This window comes from Apostichopus japonicus, chromosome 19 (genome assembly GCF_037975245.1).
Source record: "Apostichopus japonicus isolate 1M-3 chromosome 19, ASM3797524v1, whole genome shotgun sequence".
NCBI classification, from domain to species: Eukaryota; Metazoa; Echinodermata; class Holothuroidea; order Aspidochirotida; family Stichopodidae; genus Apostichopus; species Apostichopus japonicus.
Genome location: NC_092579.1, coordinates 19277407 through 19293862, shown reverse-complemented (window position 1 = coordinate 19293862; position 16456 = coordinate 19277407). Strand labels below are relative to the sequence as shown.

Genomic DNA, 16456 nt, shown 5'->3' with positions numbered 1-16456 from the left:
GCGTGGTGTCCAGGGGCCCGTCTTAGGGCTATGGTGGGGTCATGGGGTAGAACCCTCGTGGGGAACCTGGGGGCGAAAGCCCCCGAAAATTGTTGTCATTTTTTGCGATGTCTGGCGATGAAAAAATTCGCAGTTGAGGATGCAAAATACTGACAACTTTTTTTATTTAAATTGTCACGAAACTGATGAAAATTTCAAAATGACAAGTTAAAGTAGCTATATTATGTTATAAAATGAAAAGAGATTTAATCTGTCTTTCAATCTTTAAAAAGTGCAACTTAGAAAACTTCCGATATTATGAAACAAACAACGTTCAGCAAAGCCCCGTTTCTAGACTGCCTAACAATGAATAGCGTGCACTATGCGTACATTTTTACAACTGCAGTGTTTAACCCTATACCCAACTACTGTACCACGGTACATGTGCTGCGAATTTGCCCAGGTACCTTCCCAACAACTGTGAGCTCATCCCCTGTGTAACACCTGTTTGTTAACATTTTTTGGCACGTTGCCAGGGAACCTTTTAGTTACGTGAGATCCGTAACCGCCGAGGTGGTTAGGCTATTTGCTTTACACTTAACTATGGTAGGATATTATTTTTTCAGGTTTTTTTTTTCGCTATACGATCAAGTGAATAAGTTGTACATTGAGTGTAAACTCAATAAATTATAACTTCTACATTGAGTAGAAGTTCGTAAGTTAAGGTTTGAGTGTTTGCTCCCAAATCTGACTAGGAATTTGTATCGCACAAATCGGCACAATGTGCGATGCTGATTTGGAAACGTCTCGCAAGTTTGTCGTTTTGGATCGCATTTTGCGATGCGATACCGGAAAAATCGAACACTGGCTACGACTGACTGTTCCGAATAGATGACAACAAAAGGTCACCCAATCCGCGTTCAATGATTTCTAGGCACGCGACCCAAGAAATTGATGGCAGCACTACAACCTGCTTTAGATTACGACCATGCATTGTCTATGCCTATATCAATACAGTTTTGTGACGCCTAGCTCATACGTATATACTGTACGCGACGTTTACTTTTAGTCCAACAAGACTTAGCGTGTCTGAAATTATCACATCTTCCTTCTGATATTAATTGCTATATTTCACAAAAAATGGAAGAAGATGACAGGAAACATAGAGATTCAGGTAAATTAAACCTTTTTTTAAGAAAGAATTGCCGAAGTTTTGTTTATATCTGGACTTAGACTATCGTCGGTTGGTATTAATTTAAGTCTGGTGGCAAGCCTAACGTAGGCCTATGTTAGGCCAGGCCTAGGTTATTGTTAACGGTAGCCTAATAATATTAGCCTAGGCATAAGGCCAGTGCTAGATGGATAGATTAGCAGCCAAATAATATAGTTCAAATACTTAGATGTATCTTTCATAACCTATATTTTGTTCAAGTTAACAATAAGTGTTCTAACCATAGGCAATACATCCTAGATAGTAGTATACTTGTCCAAAAAAAAATAGGATAGGCCTAAATTTATTGCCAAACAAAATAATTAGCCTAGGGTCTAATACAAATTCAAGGCAAGGACTGCCTCAGGTAAGTCACCACCTGGCATTAGATCCGCCACATTAAAGGCCAAATCAGGTCGGGAGTCAAACTGTTCAAAGCTTATGCCTATGCACTGTATCTTTTTTAACGTTATCAGTATTTTATGTTCATTCAGTATTTTATACATTGTTTACAACAATCAACTATTTCCCAATATTTCGTTATCAGATCGGAAGAGGAGGAGAAGTAGAAGCCGTAGCAGAGACAGAAGGAGGTCAAGGTCTCGAAGCAGAGATAGAGAAAGGAGAAGAAGAAGGTAACACATCCTTACGACACCATCCACTTTAAATCTCACCTTTCCTTGATACCCCTTTATTCCATCCTTGAAGCAACAAATTAAATTAGGTGTCACATATTAAAATGCCCCACAAAATACAAAGATGTACAGGTTTATTTTTAGGTGGAACCTTTGTATATTCAGCATTGAGAAATATTATAATTCGTAATCATAGAACTGCTACACAAAGTTTGAATCACCACTGATTCTGTTAAATTTCCTCTCCCTCCCTCCACAAATGTTACATATTTTTCAGACTTGATACTGAGCTGATTTTTGATTGTTTACTAATTCAGCTTCTGTGTTTATGATGGTGGAAAGAACAGTGAATTTTTTTCTTTTACCATGTTTCTGTAAACCCTATGTTTTCCCATATGTGCAAATGCAATTTAGTCTTTGCCAAATGCTACTGACATTATTGGCAGTTGACATCAATAAAGTTTGTAAATCTACATATGAAACAAGTCCAGACTAAATGATGGTATAGTTGTTGTTCACTTTTCTTTTCTGTTTTGTTTTTCTTGTTTTACTAGTGAATTTTAAGGTGTTTTTCTCCTTTTTTTTTCTTTTCAGCCGTTCCCATGACAAAGACAAGCGTAATAAGAGGAGAAAGCCATACAAATACTGGGATGTTGCTCCTCCTGGATTTGAGCACATCACACCAACACAATATAAAGCCATGCAAGGTAAACATTGGCATGCTAAGTAGTACTGTGCAATGAGGGCCATATTACCCAATGGGCCGTTGCCAAGGTCCCCAAGCTTTTCGGCTTGTGAAGGGGGTCACATGCATTGCATTAGAAATCTTTAGCCTTGCGATAATAAAAACCATAAACCACATATTCGCAATACCAGAAAATATTCTAATTTTGGTTGAAATCATCACGTTAATTGTTTTGGTAAGATTTTGCTTACGTTTAATTCGTCAAAATTTTGAACAATTAACATTTTAACAGGGACCAAAGAAAAATTGCAACTTGGTCTTGCCTCAGTATGATTACCATTCTACCCAATGTCACGTGAAGTATTCTATCTGCCAGTGGGGAAGGGGGGTCATGGATGATTTTCTGGGGGAAAGGGCTAAAGTCCCCCCAGAAATATACGTGTTTGCTCCCTTGAACACAAAGTACTTAACCCCAAATATGTGCTGCTCTCCACCCCCCCCTGCCCACCCCACCCAATTTTGCCCATTTACGTTCTAGTTTTGGGATATTTCCATTATGACCAGTTAGCCATGTTCCTTAGGATCCAAGTCACTTAGAGTCCAACATCTGAAAGTGTATGTACCGGGTGATACCAAATTTTTAGAATCATCAAATTTGGAAAATGCTTCTGTTATTACTTTTGAGGCTACCAGGAGTGTTCCAAATTAGACAATGGATGGCTCCAGAGAGTAGTAACAATTTATGGGTGGCAATAAATAGTGGCATCAAACATGTGTGACTGTTACTTCATTTCCTGGCATATTTGGGGGGTGAGGGGGGGGGGGAGAGGAGAGATAAAACTGATGATCTTGTATCTCAAGTTTTCAGTTTTATTGATTTGTTTTATTAATTCATTTATTTATTTTTATTCCTTTAAAAGCTGGTCAGCTCCCACCCAGTGTTCCAGGAGACCCCAGTATACCATTGCCTCCATTGGTACCCCCTCCCACCATAACCCCAGATGCTCCACCTGTTCCAGTTATCCCTCAGCTTCCCCCACAGATTCCTCCACTCCCAACACCTCCAATTGCCCCTGTTGGTAGTCAGATGACCAGACAAGCAAGACGTTTGTATGTAGGGAACATTCCCTTTGGAGTTTCTGAAGTAAGTTGGCAACTTTTTTTTGTTTTTGTTTTGTTCCATATTATTCATAGACTTGTACCTTGACATGTTAAGGTTTGACGACTAAAAACAAATTAGTTGCTGTATTAATTGTTCGGCAGGGATTAATGTGACCTTTTGGCAAAGGTAAAAATCTCTGCTTAGTAGTCAAATCAAAAACTGCATAGCGGTACGTATCTAAATTGGATCATACATGTAAAGTATAAGTTTGAATGGTGTGAGTAAAAAGCACAAAGCTACCAAACTCTAACCATCCTGAACCTTATAAATACCTCACAGGTTTATGTGTGGGAGGAATTTGTAAGGTATAGTAGGTAACGGTAGGTGTGTTGTTTGCCCAGTAGGGTACTGCCTCGCCTCCTGAATCATACACACTACTATATGCAAGATTGCTAAATGTGTGGTATTGTAAGATTCAGCAGTTAACTGAACTGAAAAAGTGTAGGAAGTTGGTTAGTGTTAAACTTGCACTGGTACACACGCTAGATTTCCTACATTCAAAGTACATTTAGGAGTACCAATCCATTAGAACTGGTACAGGTACTAGCATCTACTGGTAGCTAGAATACAGTATATGATTACAACAGCATGAGTATGATAACAAGAGTATGAGTACAACAGCATGTGTGTACAACTAGAATGCCTTTGGCATGAGTACAAGCACTCACAGTAGTACAAAGCTCTATGCTTGAGTAAGTGTACATAGTTTTGCAGAAGTTGATTTATTACTATTGAAAATGCCCCACGTATTTGGAGCACAAATCCAAGAGTATTTGTTAAGTCCAGAATCACTACAAATGTACTTCAATAAGAATACAAGTCCAGAAACACCACAAATGTGCTACAATAAGAGTGCAAGTCCAGAAGCACCACAGATGTGCTGCAATAAGAATACAAGTCCAGGAACACCTCAAATGTGGTACAATAACAGTATGGACTTTCTACAAGTCTTCCTAGAGATATTATGTAATCTTTGCTACCACCTTGCCAAGCTTTGATGATTCTGTTTCACTGTTTTTTCATCTCCTGATTAAATCCTTTTGTTTTTTTCTCCGTGTTGGTCTTGCAGGAAGCCATGGTTGATTTCTTCAATGATCATATGCACGAGTCCAAGCTCTCCCAGGCGCCTGGATTGCCGGTATTAGCTGTTCAGGTCAACCATGACAAGAACTTCGCTTTCCTTGAGGTTGGTCGGTGTTCCAATTCCTACTGTTGTTAACTGCTGAGGCTCGTTTGGGATATCAAATTCCAGCGGAAAACTCATTCAAAGTGGTCCTTTGCAAATGCAGTAGTTCTAAATTTCTGGTTAACTTAAGAAAATACAATTAAGTTGATCAATCTCTGATGATGTATTTTTTTGCACCTTTACCGAGTAATTATTTATTAGTGGAATATTCATCTCCAAACTTTCCTATCAAACAGTTTGTCATTTCTTCTTATGGACGTCAGAAAAGCATGCAATGGCTAGAATTTTCTGTTATTTCTGTCTCTACACAGTTTCGGTCGGTTGATGAAACTACCCAAGCGATGGCCTTTGATGGGGTCATGTTCCAGGGCCAGGCCCTCAAGATCAGAAGACCCAAGGATTACCAACCCGTACCTGGCATGTCAGAAACACCCACAGTGCACGTACCAGGTAAAGGGAATCGCTGTGGTCATTTATTTACGTTACAAACAATTTATGAAGAGCTTAGAAATTCTTTGGTCAGGAAAAGTAGCTAGTACTTTATGATCTAGCATAAAATATGACAGTTAAAAAAAGCTGTTAACCAAATCATTTTTCTATTTCTACTAAAATAGTCTGTGTAGAATACATTTACAGGGACTGATGTTTCAGTTGAAACAAACTTTCTTTCAAAAGGTAGATTTACAAATTATGTGTTTTGATACAAGAACTACTTGTCAGAGATGTGAGTAACAAGTTGTTGTGCTTGTCATAGTCAAAGAAATTTCATTATTGATATCGTAGAGAGACTTTAAATCTTGTACGTTGTTATTTTATTTACTCATCGATATTTTTGTTTCACAGGTGTGGTTTCAACAGTCGTCCAAGATTCACCTCACAAGATATTCATAGGAGGGTTGCCAAACTACCTGAATGAAGACCAGGTCAGTCTCTCCCATGAAATGTCACATGCTTTTTGTGTACCCCAACGCCTCTCTTTTTGATTGTCATTACAGCTAGCATCATTAGACAGGAACTCACACAGACTCTGACTTTTGAAGAAGACGGAGCTCCCTATTTTCTTCACAGCGCAGAAATCTGGAGACGGACAGTGACAGCCAGTTCTGGTGGCAGCAGTGGTCTTCCAATTCTCTTCCAACAGGTTTGGGCAACATGGTGTCAGTGGTGGGATTTTTTTAATTCTCATTAAGGTTTGAAACGAAACTGCTCAAAAAGCGGGACTCTTCTTTCTGTTTAATGTGAGGAGAATCACAAAGTCTTTGTGAACAATTGCACAGCAAAAGCTAAAAGTAATGACTTTGAACATTGTGAAGGCTCTTAATTTTGTTAGGTTTAAAAAAAATCATACACTAAGTGAAATGTAAAAAAGAAATTAAAAGGTAGTGTTGATTAAACCAAAAATAGGTTCATCAAACATTTTAAACTGTTTTGAAAAATTTTTTTTTGGTTAGTTTAATTAAAAATTATAACAGATGTATTTTGACTCCTGAATGTGGATGCAGCATGTGGTGTTTTCGTAACATTCTTACGTAAATATGGGGGGACAAAGTTTGTATCCGTCAAGAAAAAAAAACTCACAAATTGTTAAAAATTTAAAACACTCTCCAAACGTAGAGATCAGATAGTTGGTGTTTGGAAGTTGGAACTTTCCATTGCAGGAACTTCTTTCCCTAGCAGGTCTCTTTTGCAGGCAATTCTCTCCCAATTTCTGTCTCCACAGGGATATTTTTCTCCCCAGACTTTCTCCACAGCCATGTAATAAACTTTCTACCACAACAAAGCTAAAAGTTTTGTTCGAAAACATCATACTTTGTACAGTTTTATACACGATAGGATGACAGCAATTTGAATAAATTGTAAATGCTTGACAAGTGAAAAGGTTTAAAGAACCCCTTAGGCCAATAGCTGTATTTAAAACTACTCTCTACATTTTGTGTTATTTTTAATGTTTTTTTTCTTCTTTTAATTTACAAAACTGGTCGTTATATTGCAGGGCTGATTTTGGAAAGGTTGTCTGGTCGTCAGAGATGTCCAATTTATCTCCATTCATGTCCGTTATTTAAGTAGCCATCCAAGCTGAATTTGAGCAATTTTTTTTCCGTGCTGTATCATTTCAATTAATGGATTTTGATTTGAAACGATCATGGCGACGAAATTTTGAGAATTGATGGCAGTTCATAAATGGTGAACAAAAGAAAAAAGTGTGTCCAAGTTTAATTAGCTGCAAATTTATTTTGATTTTAATACTGAGTGTAAGGCTTGCAAAAGTCATTGAGCCCTGTCAATAAGCTACATTAAGAAAATCTGCAGGGATACTGTAATAATGAATCCATCAATCTCCATGAAAAATTCAATTCGAACAGCTCCCATAAAACAAAGTTACTGAAGAAAAAAGAGAAATTTATTGAGTTTTCTGGTCCATTATCCCTCTCGCCTTTCTTGAGCAGAGGAGAATTAAATTTAACCTTATATCACAGAAGGAAAAGTAGCCTACTCTTGTTTCTTCTTTAAAATTTACTTTTGTTGACATGTTGATATAAAAGTTTCTCATACCACCAGACAATCTTACAAACAAAAACAGCCTTGTAAACAAAACATGAATCTTTTTGTACTTTTCAATAAAATGTTGGGTATCAGGTCCTCAAAAATTCGGGCTCATTTTGATGTCTCTTCCTAACCATTACGAATCTAAATGGATAGAAGTACATTCCTAATACCATGGAGCTAAATCTATTGAGGAGAACACAAATGGCAGACAGTAAAAAGAATTTAATTTTATTAAAATGAAGTTAATTTCTTTGTTTGTTGGCCAGTTGAATAAACAATGAAGTGGTCAAATTTGTTTATCCCTTTCAGTCTGTGTTGAGAGTTGTTCCATGCAAAACCTTTTTCGCATTTCAATGGATTCCAGTAATTCACATCCAGCTGGTAACCTCTATGAACTGGGAATGTATTTCTTGATATTTTGTTGGGTCGAAAACTGAGGGAACTAAAACTGAGGGAACCTACATTCAAATGCAGAAAATGTTTCTTTTCCATGTTTTGTCCAAATGCGAGGGGGGTGGGGAACTGGTGAGGGGTGTGCAGACTGGTGAGGGGTTAGGGAACTTAGCGGTGTTTTTTCAGGGACTGTTAATAATGACTTCTTTTTTGTTAAACTTTTTTGTTAAATGGTTGTCCAATTGCTCAACAATATACTGACCATCTCTCTTTTTGCTTTTTCCCTCACTTTCTCTCCTTTTTTCTCCCAAAATAAAACCAATTATTTGGACTGCTCCACCCCCAGTATTCAGTAGTGGGAGGTTGATAGGTGCTACCGTTGAGATTCCAAAGATCTTTGGCGCACCCATCTTTGCGGTGTGTTTCGGTTTCGTCAAAATGATCAGGTAACATTTGATTGGTGACGACGAGGGCGATGATGATCGCAAGCCAGTCTGGCATCTGGTTTGTGAGGTTTGTGATCAGAACGGTGTAAAAATTGCTCTCAATGATTCGATATTGACAAAGAAAAATACCTTAAAGAATTTCTGTGCAAGTTGTGGGAAAGAACTTGTGATTTGACACATGAGTTTTCCCCAAGATATCTGGTAATTTTGATTCTTCGAACATTGTCTGTGCTACATTTTGTATGATGACATACAATCCTTTAAATTGCCACTTGATGCTTTTGTACGCAGAGGTTTGATAAAGCAGAGTAGGCAAATGATGGAATATTTGATAGAAAAACCCCGTTTCTGTGTGGAAAGAGTGTTAATGTAGCAAATATTGACTTGTAGTGTAATGTTGCTTCATATAACGGTTGTGTTAAAATAATTTGTTTTGTGCAATGTAAACATGTGAGAGAGGTGCGGTCAGTGCTGAACAAATCTGTATATGTGTTATCTCTGATATCTCGTTCATCTGCAGTTCATAACAATCATCAAGAAAAATGTTTTCTATGCATTTTTTTCACATTTTTGTGATTTGGAAATTGCATTATCAGTAAAATATTGTCAGCAAATGATGGGTTTAAGTAATGGATAACTGTTCGATGCATACCCTTCTTGTCTTATTGGAACAACTTTATAGCTTTATCAGTATATATAAACAATTTAAATTCTATTATTGGCACCTTTGACCTTGATGTTATAGAAATTTCATTTTCAAAATTCCATGTACATGAAACAAAGAAATTTGAACTGTTAACCCCCCCTCCCCTCGAAAAAAGAAACAGGGGGGGATGTTGTGGTCTTAATTTGGTAGGGTGAATGCATCCATTCATCGTATCATTACGCACTTGGTATTTTCTTCTCTTCACTCTAGATTAAGGAATTGCTTTCATCGTTCGGTACCCTGAAGGCCTTCAATCTGGTTAAGGACAGTGCCACTTCTCTCTCCAAAGGGTACGCTTTCTGTGAGTACATCGACCACACGAAAACCGACGATGTAAGTTGACATGTGTTTACATTTATCAAATGACATTCCGAGTGCTGATGTTTCCTGATATGTCAATGAAGCTTTGCTGACATTGCCACTATGCTTTTGCTAAAACAAGATGGTTGCTTTTATATTATAGCTCCCCCATCCCCTCAACCCTGTACTCATCCCACCAAACCCTCTTCAAATGTTTTGCGCAGAAGAGATTGTCAGGCCGTGACTTGCTGATACTAATTTCTTTTGGATATCACTAGTCATTAACAAGTTCAGAGGCAGTGACCACATGAAGCCATTACTTGAGCATGTGTCATTCTTAGCGACATAAAATTGCAATAAACTACAAGGAGTCAGTTAGTAAGGACTGTTGGGTGGTTTTGGTTGTGTGCAAACCAATTCTGGGTAATCAAAGAGCATAGACAAGAAGCGAGAAGTTAAACAACTTTTAGACTGAAAGAATTTAGTTTTGAGCACTAATTAGGTTTTTGTGCCCAAAGGAAAGCAATATTGGTAATAAGCAACCAAATACACAGAGGTTTGTCAATGAAAATAGTTTTTACCTAGTTTTTACATAGTTTGTACATAGTTTCATAGTTTGTACATAGTACATAGTTAGTACAATGTTTGTACATAGTTTATTGCTTTGGTAAAGACAAATAAGACTGTTACTGGTGAATGGATTCTTTCAAACAACATGTTGAGAGTCAGGACTCATACGATAGTATACTTATTGGCTAAATGCCATGAGTGGATTTGCCATTTATCTAAGAAAAAGACACTAGCATTTTTCTGCCAGTTCAAAATTAAATGTTACTTTGTATTATTCCTTGAAGAAAAAATATTATTGGACTTCGCTTTTAGTTTGACAGTAGTTCCATTTTTTAGCCCAATAAGCTAGTGGATAAAATTGTGGAATTCTAAGGCCTGGGTATATTGTATGTAGTTGGATAGCTTTGATGTCTGAAATTGTGAATCTGGGTGACAGGGACCTGAAAAGAGGATACTTGAAAGTAAAATTGACGAGTGTTTTACCTCTTTTTTACCCTTCCTGCAGTCAATCGCTGGTCTGAATGGCATGCAGCTTGGGGAGAAGAAATTAATCGTCCAGAGAGCCAGTGTCGGTGCCAAGAATGCCCAGCAATCGGTGAGTGTTTTAGAATATATATTTCACGATTAAAAACTTTTCAGATATGAGGGATTGACAAAACACATTGGTTGGATCCAAGGGCCAAACAAACAAAATCTCGCTACGTGTGATGGGCCCTGCATACCCGATCAGTGCAAGAAGAGACAGTTTTCTTCATGGCCCGGAAAGAAAACCCGCCGGCCAGATTTCTGGCCAATGGGCTACCTTTTGAGAACCCCTGCTCAAGACATTTCATGGCATATGATTCTCATTGAAAATGCAGTTTCTTTGCTAAGTGTTTTGGATGCTTGTTTTCTCATAACCACTGACAATATATTGTTGGTGCCTTATTGTATGTGTAGTCTGTAACCTTATTGTATGTGTAGTCTGTAACCGGCTCCTTGGTGTCTCTGCTCATCCACCGAAAGCCGCTCATGCCGCTCATGTTACTAAAATCAAAAGATTCTTGTTCCTTTTACTAAATAAACCCACATTTTCTTCATGAAACTTAATTCTCTGCTTTGCTAAAACGATGTGTTAACCGTCTGAGGTTTGCTGTAAGGGGACCGGCCCTTCTCTGCTGCAATACTTAAAAGTCAATCTCGTCCTTGCTTCCTCAGCAACTTGCAGTTAGTGTACCTGGATTGGAACTGCCTCAGACGTCGGGTCCTGTGACTGAAGTCCTCTGTCTCATGAATATGGTCACCCCAGAGGAACTCATGGACGATGAGGAGTACGAAGGTAAATTAGTCCGCACAACTTCACTAACCAGGAAATGACTTTATGTTCACAGTTTGTGCAGAAGTTTGCTTTCTTTAAAATTAAAAATAATTAAAATAGCCTTTTTTTTTTGCAAAAGTTATTACACATATTTGTATTTTGTGTCATAACTTATACTGGATCAATTATTAAAATGAAAACAAACTGATAGCAAACTGCTTATCCATTAAGTAGCCTGTGTTAGAGAATGTGTAAAAGTAAGAGGGGTCTGACGTTTCGATTCCCAGTGGGATCGAGTTATTACCAGTTTTGTCATGCTAACTTGCTACAGAGTTGTTGCAATTTCTTGTTGTGTAAAGGTTTAAGTTATAGGACATTTCGATTATGATCGATTTATGTTGCAGAACCTTCTGTCGTTTAAACACAGAAACAAACAACACTGTGTATCATGAGGTTGATTCTTGAATTTTGAATTTCCTCTTGTCTGTGGTGGTAATGTGGAATAAGTCTCCATATATCAGCAGCAATAGATATTAGGAAATAATAGTTTACTTACAAGATAAGAGACAAGCAAAAACTTTGTGAAATGGATTGCTACAAAGCAAAGGGAAAGTCTTGTGGCTGATGCCATATTTAGACGTTTCTGCTTTTACAGAGCTGAAGTGGTTTAACAAGCCAAATATGTTATAGATGAAATAGAAAGTCATCCATGTAAAACTTGTGTGTTTTATGTTTGCTCTCTTAGACATCGTGGAGGACGTGAAGGAAGAGTGTCAGAAGTATGGATTGGTCCGCAGCTTGGAGATCCCCAGACCGTACCAGGGAGTAGACGTACCCGGAACTGGAAAGGTAGACAGAAGAGTTTTGACTTCCTTCAGATATCGTGGTGGACGGTTTGAGAACTGCCATCTTGTATAAATCCTTCATTCTCCCAGAGTTCTGCTTGACCAATGAAATTTATTACTGAGAAACGATAAAATTTGGTGAACGTTTCATAGGTCAGGTCTAGAGAGCTCTGGTTTGCCACTTGTGACTTTTGAACATCAATTTCACAAACAGGCTCTTCTTCAATATTGGGAAAGGAGTTTGTAATTGTTGAATCAATTGCTGAGCAAAAGTTTGGGAAAGTGTTACTTTAAGTAATGGACCTGTGATACCAAGTTAAATTTGTGGCATACAAGGAAGCTATAGAGAAGTTTAAAAATGAGATAAAAAGCAATTATGAGAAATGTATAGCATTCTTGTTCAAGTTGTGTTTTGAGTCTGGTTATTCTTGCTGGTCATTCCGATGAAAATGTAATATTCAAATATATCCGGACGATACCTCTCTCAAGGAAACTATGTTTTTGTATACTACTAATTCGTGTGTAATTTATAGTTTAAATAACAAAAACGTGTTGCTTACCATGTTCTTAACTAGATTTGACTTGCAATCCATGCCTTAGTTTTATTATGTTAAGGGCCTCATTTATGCATTCCCATTATGGACACAAACAAAACCAATTCCCTAATTATCCACACTATTTATTATTGGTTACTGATTGTTTTAGCTAATAACAGGTCGATGTGTATGCATCTTCTAATCGTCATGATTCGTGAGATCATTTTCTACACAAAAGTATCGAGAAAGATCTGTGTAGCTTGTCGAGATTGAATGTATAGTGAGACTTGTAGTAATGGAACGATTAATACAGAATGAAGAGACACCCAGCACTGACAAGACGTTAGTTTAACCTCCTCGATCCCTGCTCCAGAGGAGATGGGAAGATGTGAGAGAGAATGGTTTGCTCTTTTCATGTAAGGAAGATAAAGTTTGCATCCAATTGGTCTGCGTAAAGGTCAGGACAGCTCCATTTGAACTTCACGTTCTTCCTTATTTTTCAGATATTCGTGGAGTTCATGAATGCTGTGGAAGCTAAGAAGGCTCAAGAGGCTCTGTCGGGTCGTAAATTCGCTAACCGTGTTGTGATGACCCAGTATTACAGCCCAGAGAAGTACCATCGCAGAGACTTTTAAATATAAAATTGTACAAAGAAAAAAATAACTGTTTTTTTTTTCCTTTTAACTTTTATTCAACAAGAATGGTTCTTCAGCCATCAATGCAATTTTGATGGCACTTTCAGTCATTGATTGTAAATTACTAGGCCCTCTTTGCTTGTTGTTAAATCCAAAAAGCCATTGAAAGTATCTTTGAAATAATTTAGGTGACAGCAATACAACCTTAGCAGGAAGTTGTCAAAACTCTTTAAATATAGATTGAATTTGATTCTTTGGTCGTAATTTGTTTTCCCTCGAAGAGAAACCGATATATTTGTTCATTTTGGACTTTGATAGTTACGTATACCCTTTTGTAATTGTAACCACTTAAGTGAAGTTTATGTTAACAATTATGTGTAAAACTGAAATGTGAATTGAGTTACACTTATGGGAATAAAAACAAGTAGCTTTCAAATTATGTGATATTTTAGAATCATATGCAATAAAAAAAAATAGGGTTTGCTAAGTAGGATACAAAGAAAGGATCTCCAGGCCTAGAATTTTACAATTTCAGCCACTTTAAGAAAAAAAAAAATTTGTCAGTGCTTGAAAACCCAGTGGCTAAAATCAAGTTCTGACTGGCAATTTTTTTCCTGGATTACTATAAATTAGTCGCTGTACAGGACATATATTTGCTGATTATAAGCAGTCAGTCATACAGGGCTTTTGTTAGGTAAGTGAGATGTGTCGATTCTTTGATGGACTGATTGTTTACTATCTTTCCTTGTGATTTGGGTCTAAACTTCTACTGACCGAAAACTTTGCCAGTGCCTTTTTTCCTGCTGGTAAATGGCAAATTCCACTGGCATTTAGCCAGTAAAAAGCCCAAATGTTTAGGCCTGATCTCTTGGGAGATGGCAGTGGGCATAGACGAGGTGGATAACTAAATATTTTGGGACATGCTAAATATTTTGTGACATGCTAAATATTTTGGGATATAGTGAATAGTTTTGTGACATGCTGAATAGTTTGTTACATGCTAAAAAAAAATTTTTACGTAGTGACAAACTAAATATTTTGTGGTATGCTAAATATTTTGTGACATGCTAAATATTTTGTGACATGCTTTATATTTGTGACAAATGGTTTCTCATTTAACCCAATCCATCAGATTGTTGCACTTGAGAGAAAAAGATTTATTTGGTTCAAACTGTCACCTATAACCTGTCTGTACAAGATAATTAAAGGAATGGATTTCTGATGTAGTCATTTATTAATGCAAAAAGGCAATTACATTTTACCACATTGGGGGCAAAATATTAATTTACAGTGGTGTGCTCAGCTGGTTAAGATATACACTTAAGTCGATCATAACAAGACCTGCTTTATCACTCCGATGGTTTTTGGTCTAAAAGTGGTTGATAATAAATAGTTACAAATCGTCTGAGATAATCAGAAATTCAGATTTTTAATGCTTAAAACATCAGCTGTATTGGACATCAAACTAAGACAGGCTTTTATCTGATTCATTCCTCTTAAAATTGTAGAAGATATTCCCTTGAGATGACAATTCTGTTTTATGTTTCAAGTTTATTTTTGTCTCTCCTTATGTATGCTGGAAATAAATGATACAGAAAATTCTACAGGTTTCTATAGTTTTGATTTCCTGTCTCGTTTGATTTAATTATGTATGGACTGGTGAAAAGTACTTTGGCAAAATATGTTTTAATACGTCTTAACAAAATGTTAATTTCAATACCAATTATTAATTCAGTTTGTTACCAATTATTAGTTCGTCTTACCAATTATTGATTCGTCGATACCAATTATTCCTTCGACATTACCAATTATTCCTTCGACAATACCAATTATTGATTCGTCTATACCAATTATTTATTCATTGATACCAATTATTAATTCATCAATACCACTTATTCATCCATTGATACCAATAATTAATTCATCAATACGCATTCCATGTTTGGTTCCTTGCTTTAGCAAAGGAACCTATGTAGTCAGGTTGGCGTGTGTTTATGTGTGTCTGTGCCACTTGCTTGGGTACACTGTAACTCAACAAGGGAAAGTCGGACTAAACTCAAACTTGATATGTAGATACGCCATAGTGGGAAGGTGTGCCCTATTGTTTTTGGTGCCTGTGAAGGTCACCAAAGGTCAGAGGCCAAAAACCAAAATATTAAATATGCACTGGTAAAAAACTACTAGCTTGTGCCATCAAGAGGTAAAAAAACAGTAACTTCTCATCAATATGCTTCTCATATTTACTACTATAAGCAATCTACATGCACACCAACTAAGAACTTCACAGGGATTTGTCCTATCAAGTTAACATGTTTACAAAGTTCTCACCATTCAAGATCTCTTCACCTCAAGTGACCATGAATCTACACAAAAGACTTGTGGTACCTACTACAAGCAACCTACGTACCAAATATCAACTTCAAAAATATTGGTTTCAATGTATTTGTCTTCAGAGGATTTGACGTCAGATGTCCTTGGAATAGCACCTTTAACCTCAGGTTGACCTCCAGTGACCTGTATTAGTTTTTTGCAAGTAGATTATTTGGTGTCTATGGAGAAAAAGTTGAGCATGTTTCTTTTAGAAACTTCTGTCAGACTAAAGTAAAGGCTGGGTGTGTTGAAGTGAGATAGAGTGGGTAAAGGTTGTAATTATGGTTGGACTGACTAAATGGTTAGAAGTATATTTGGTAGATCAGTGGATGGCAAAAGGTGGGTGGGGTTAGTAGATGAATGAATGGAGGTATGTGAATGGTGTGTTAGATGAATTGGGTAAGGTAGATTAATGGGGCAGGTTGAGGAATAAAGAATGGGAGATGAATGGAGCATGGGAAGTGAATGAAAGATGACTTGGTATTACATTCTGAGGGTTTCACTGAGGTTAGTGTCAAGGTGTTTCGACAACACAGCTAGTTGAGGCTAGTTTCATGGTGTTTCGACAGCAAAACTTGGTATTGCATTCTTAGGGTTTTCACTTAGTACCAGGACAGTGATTCAAACACTTGGAGTTCCATGCAGGGTGTTTCACTTACCACAGCACAGACACAGTGATTCAAACACCTGATACAGCAAACTGAGTGTTTCGTGTACCATCTTTACCTAGGGCCTAGATCTGAGGGTTTCGCTTACCTTAATGATGCAAACAGTACCGCACACTGAGTGCTTCGTTTACCATCATTTGTTGACTTGATTTTATGCATTTCGATTTAACAATGCTCTAAAAGTAACTAGCATCTTCATCTCTATCCCCAACACATCCAAAAACTCCACAATACGATCAGCAAATCTTAAACGGAAATGACGTTAGAGGTCAACTAGCTGTGTTGT

The 16456-nt window shown here is 37.2% G+C and overlaps 1 protein-coding gene across 1 annotated transcript; it reads left to right on the top strand.

Moving 5' to 3' along the window:
• Positions 1 to 992: 992 nt before the first annotated feature.
• Positions 993 to 14734, top strand: LOC139959766 (splicing factor U2AF 50 kDa subunit-like). Its single transcript, XM_071957608.1, has 12 exons — positions 993 to 1153; positions 1737 to 1824; positions 2419 to 2531; positions 3430 to 3653; positions 4741 to 4857; positions 5169 to 5307; positions 5701 to 5780; positions 9160 to 9282; positions 10325 to 10414; positions 11017 to 11137; positions 11862 to 11965; positions 13001 to 14734. The coding sequence occupies exons 1-12, from the start codon at positions 1120 to 1122 to the stop codon at positions 13130 to 13132; spliced, it is 1365 nt and encodes a 454-aa protein (XP_071813709.1). The 5' UTR covers positions 993 to 1119; the 3' UTR covers positions 13133 to 14734.
• The last annotated feature ends 1722 nt before the right edge of the window (positions 14735 to 16456 follow it).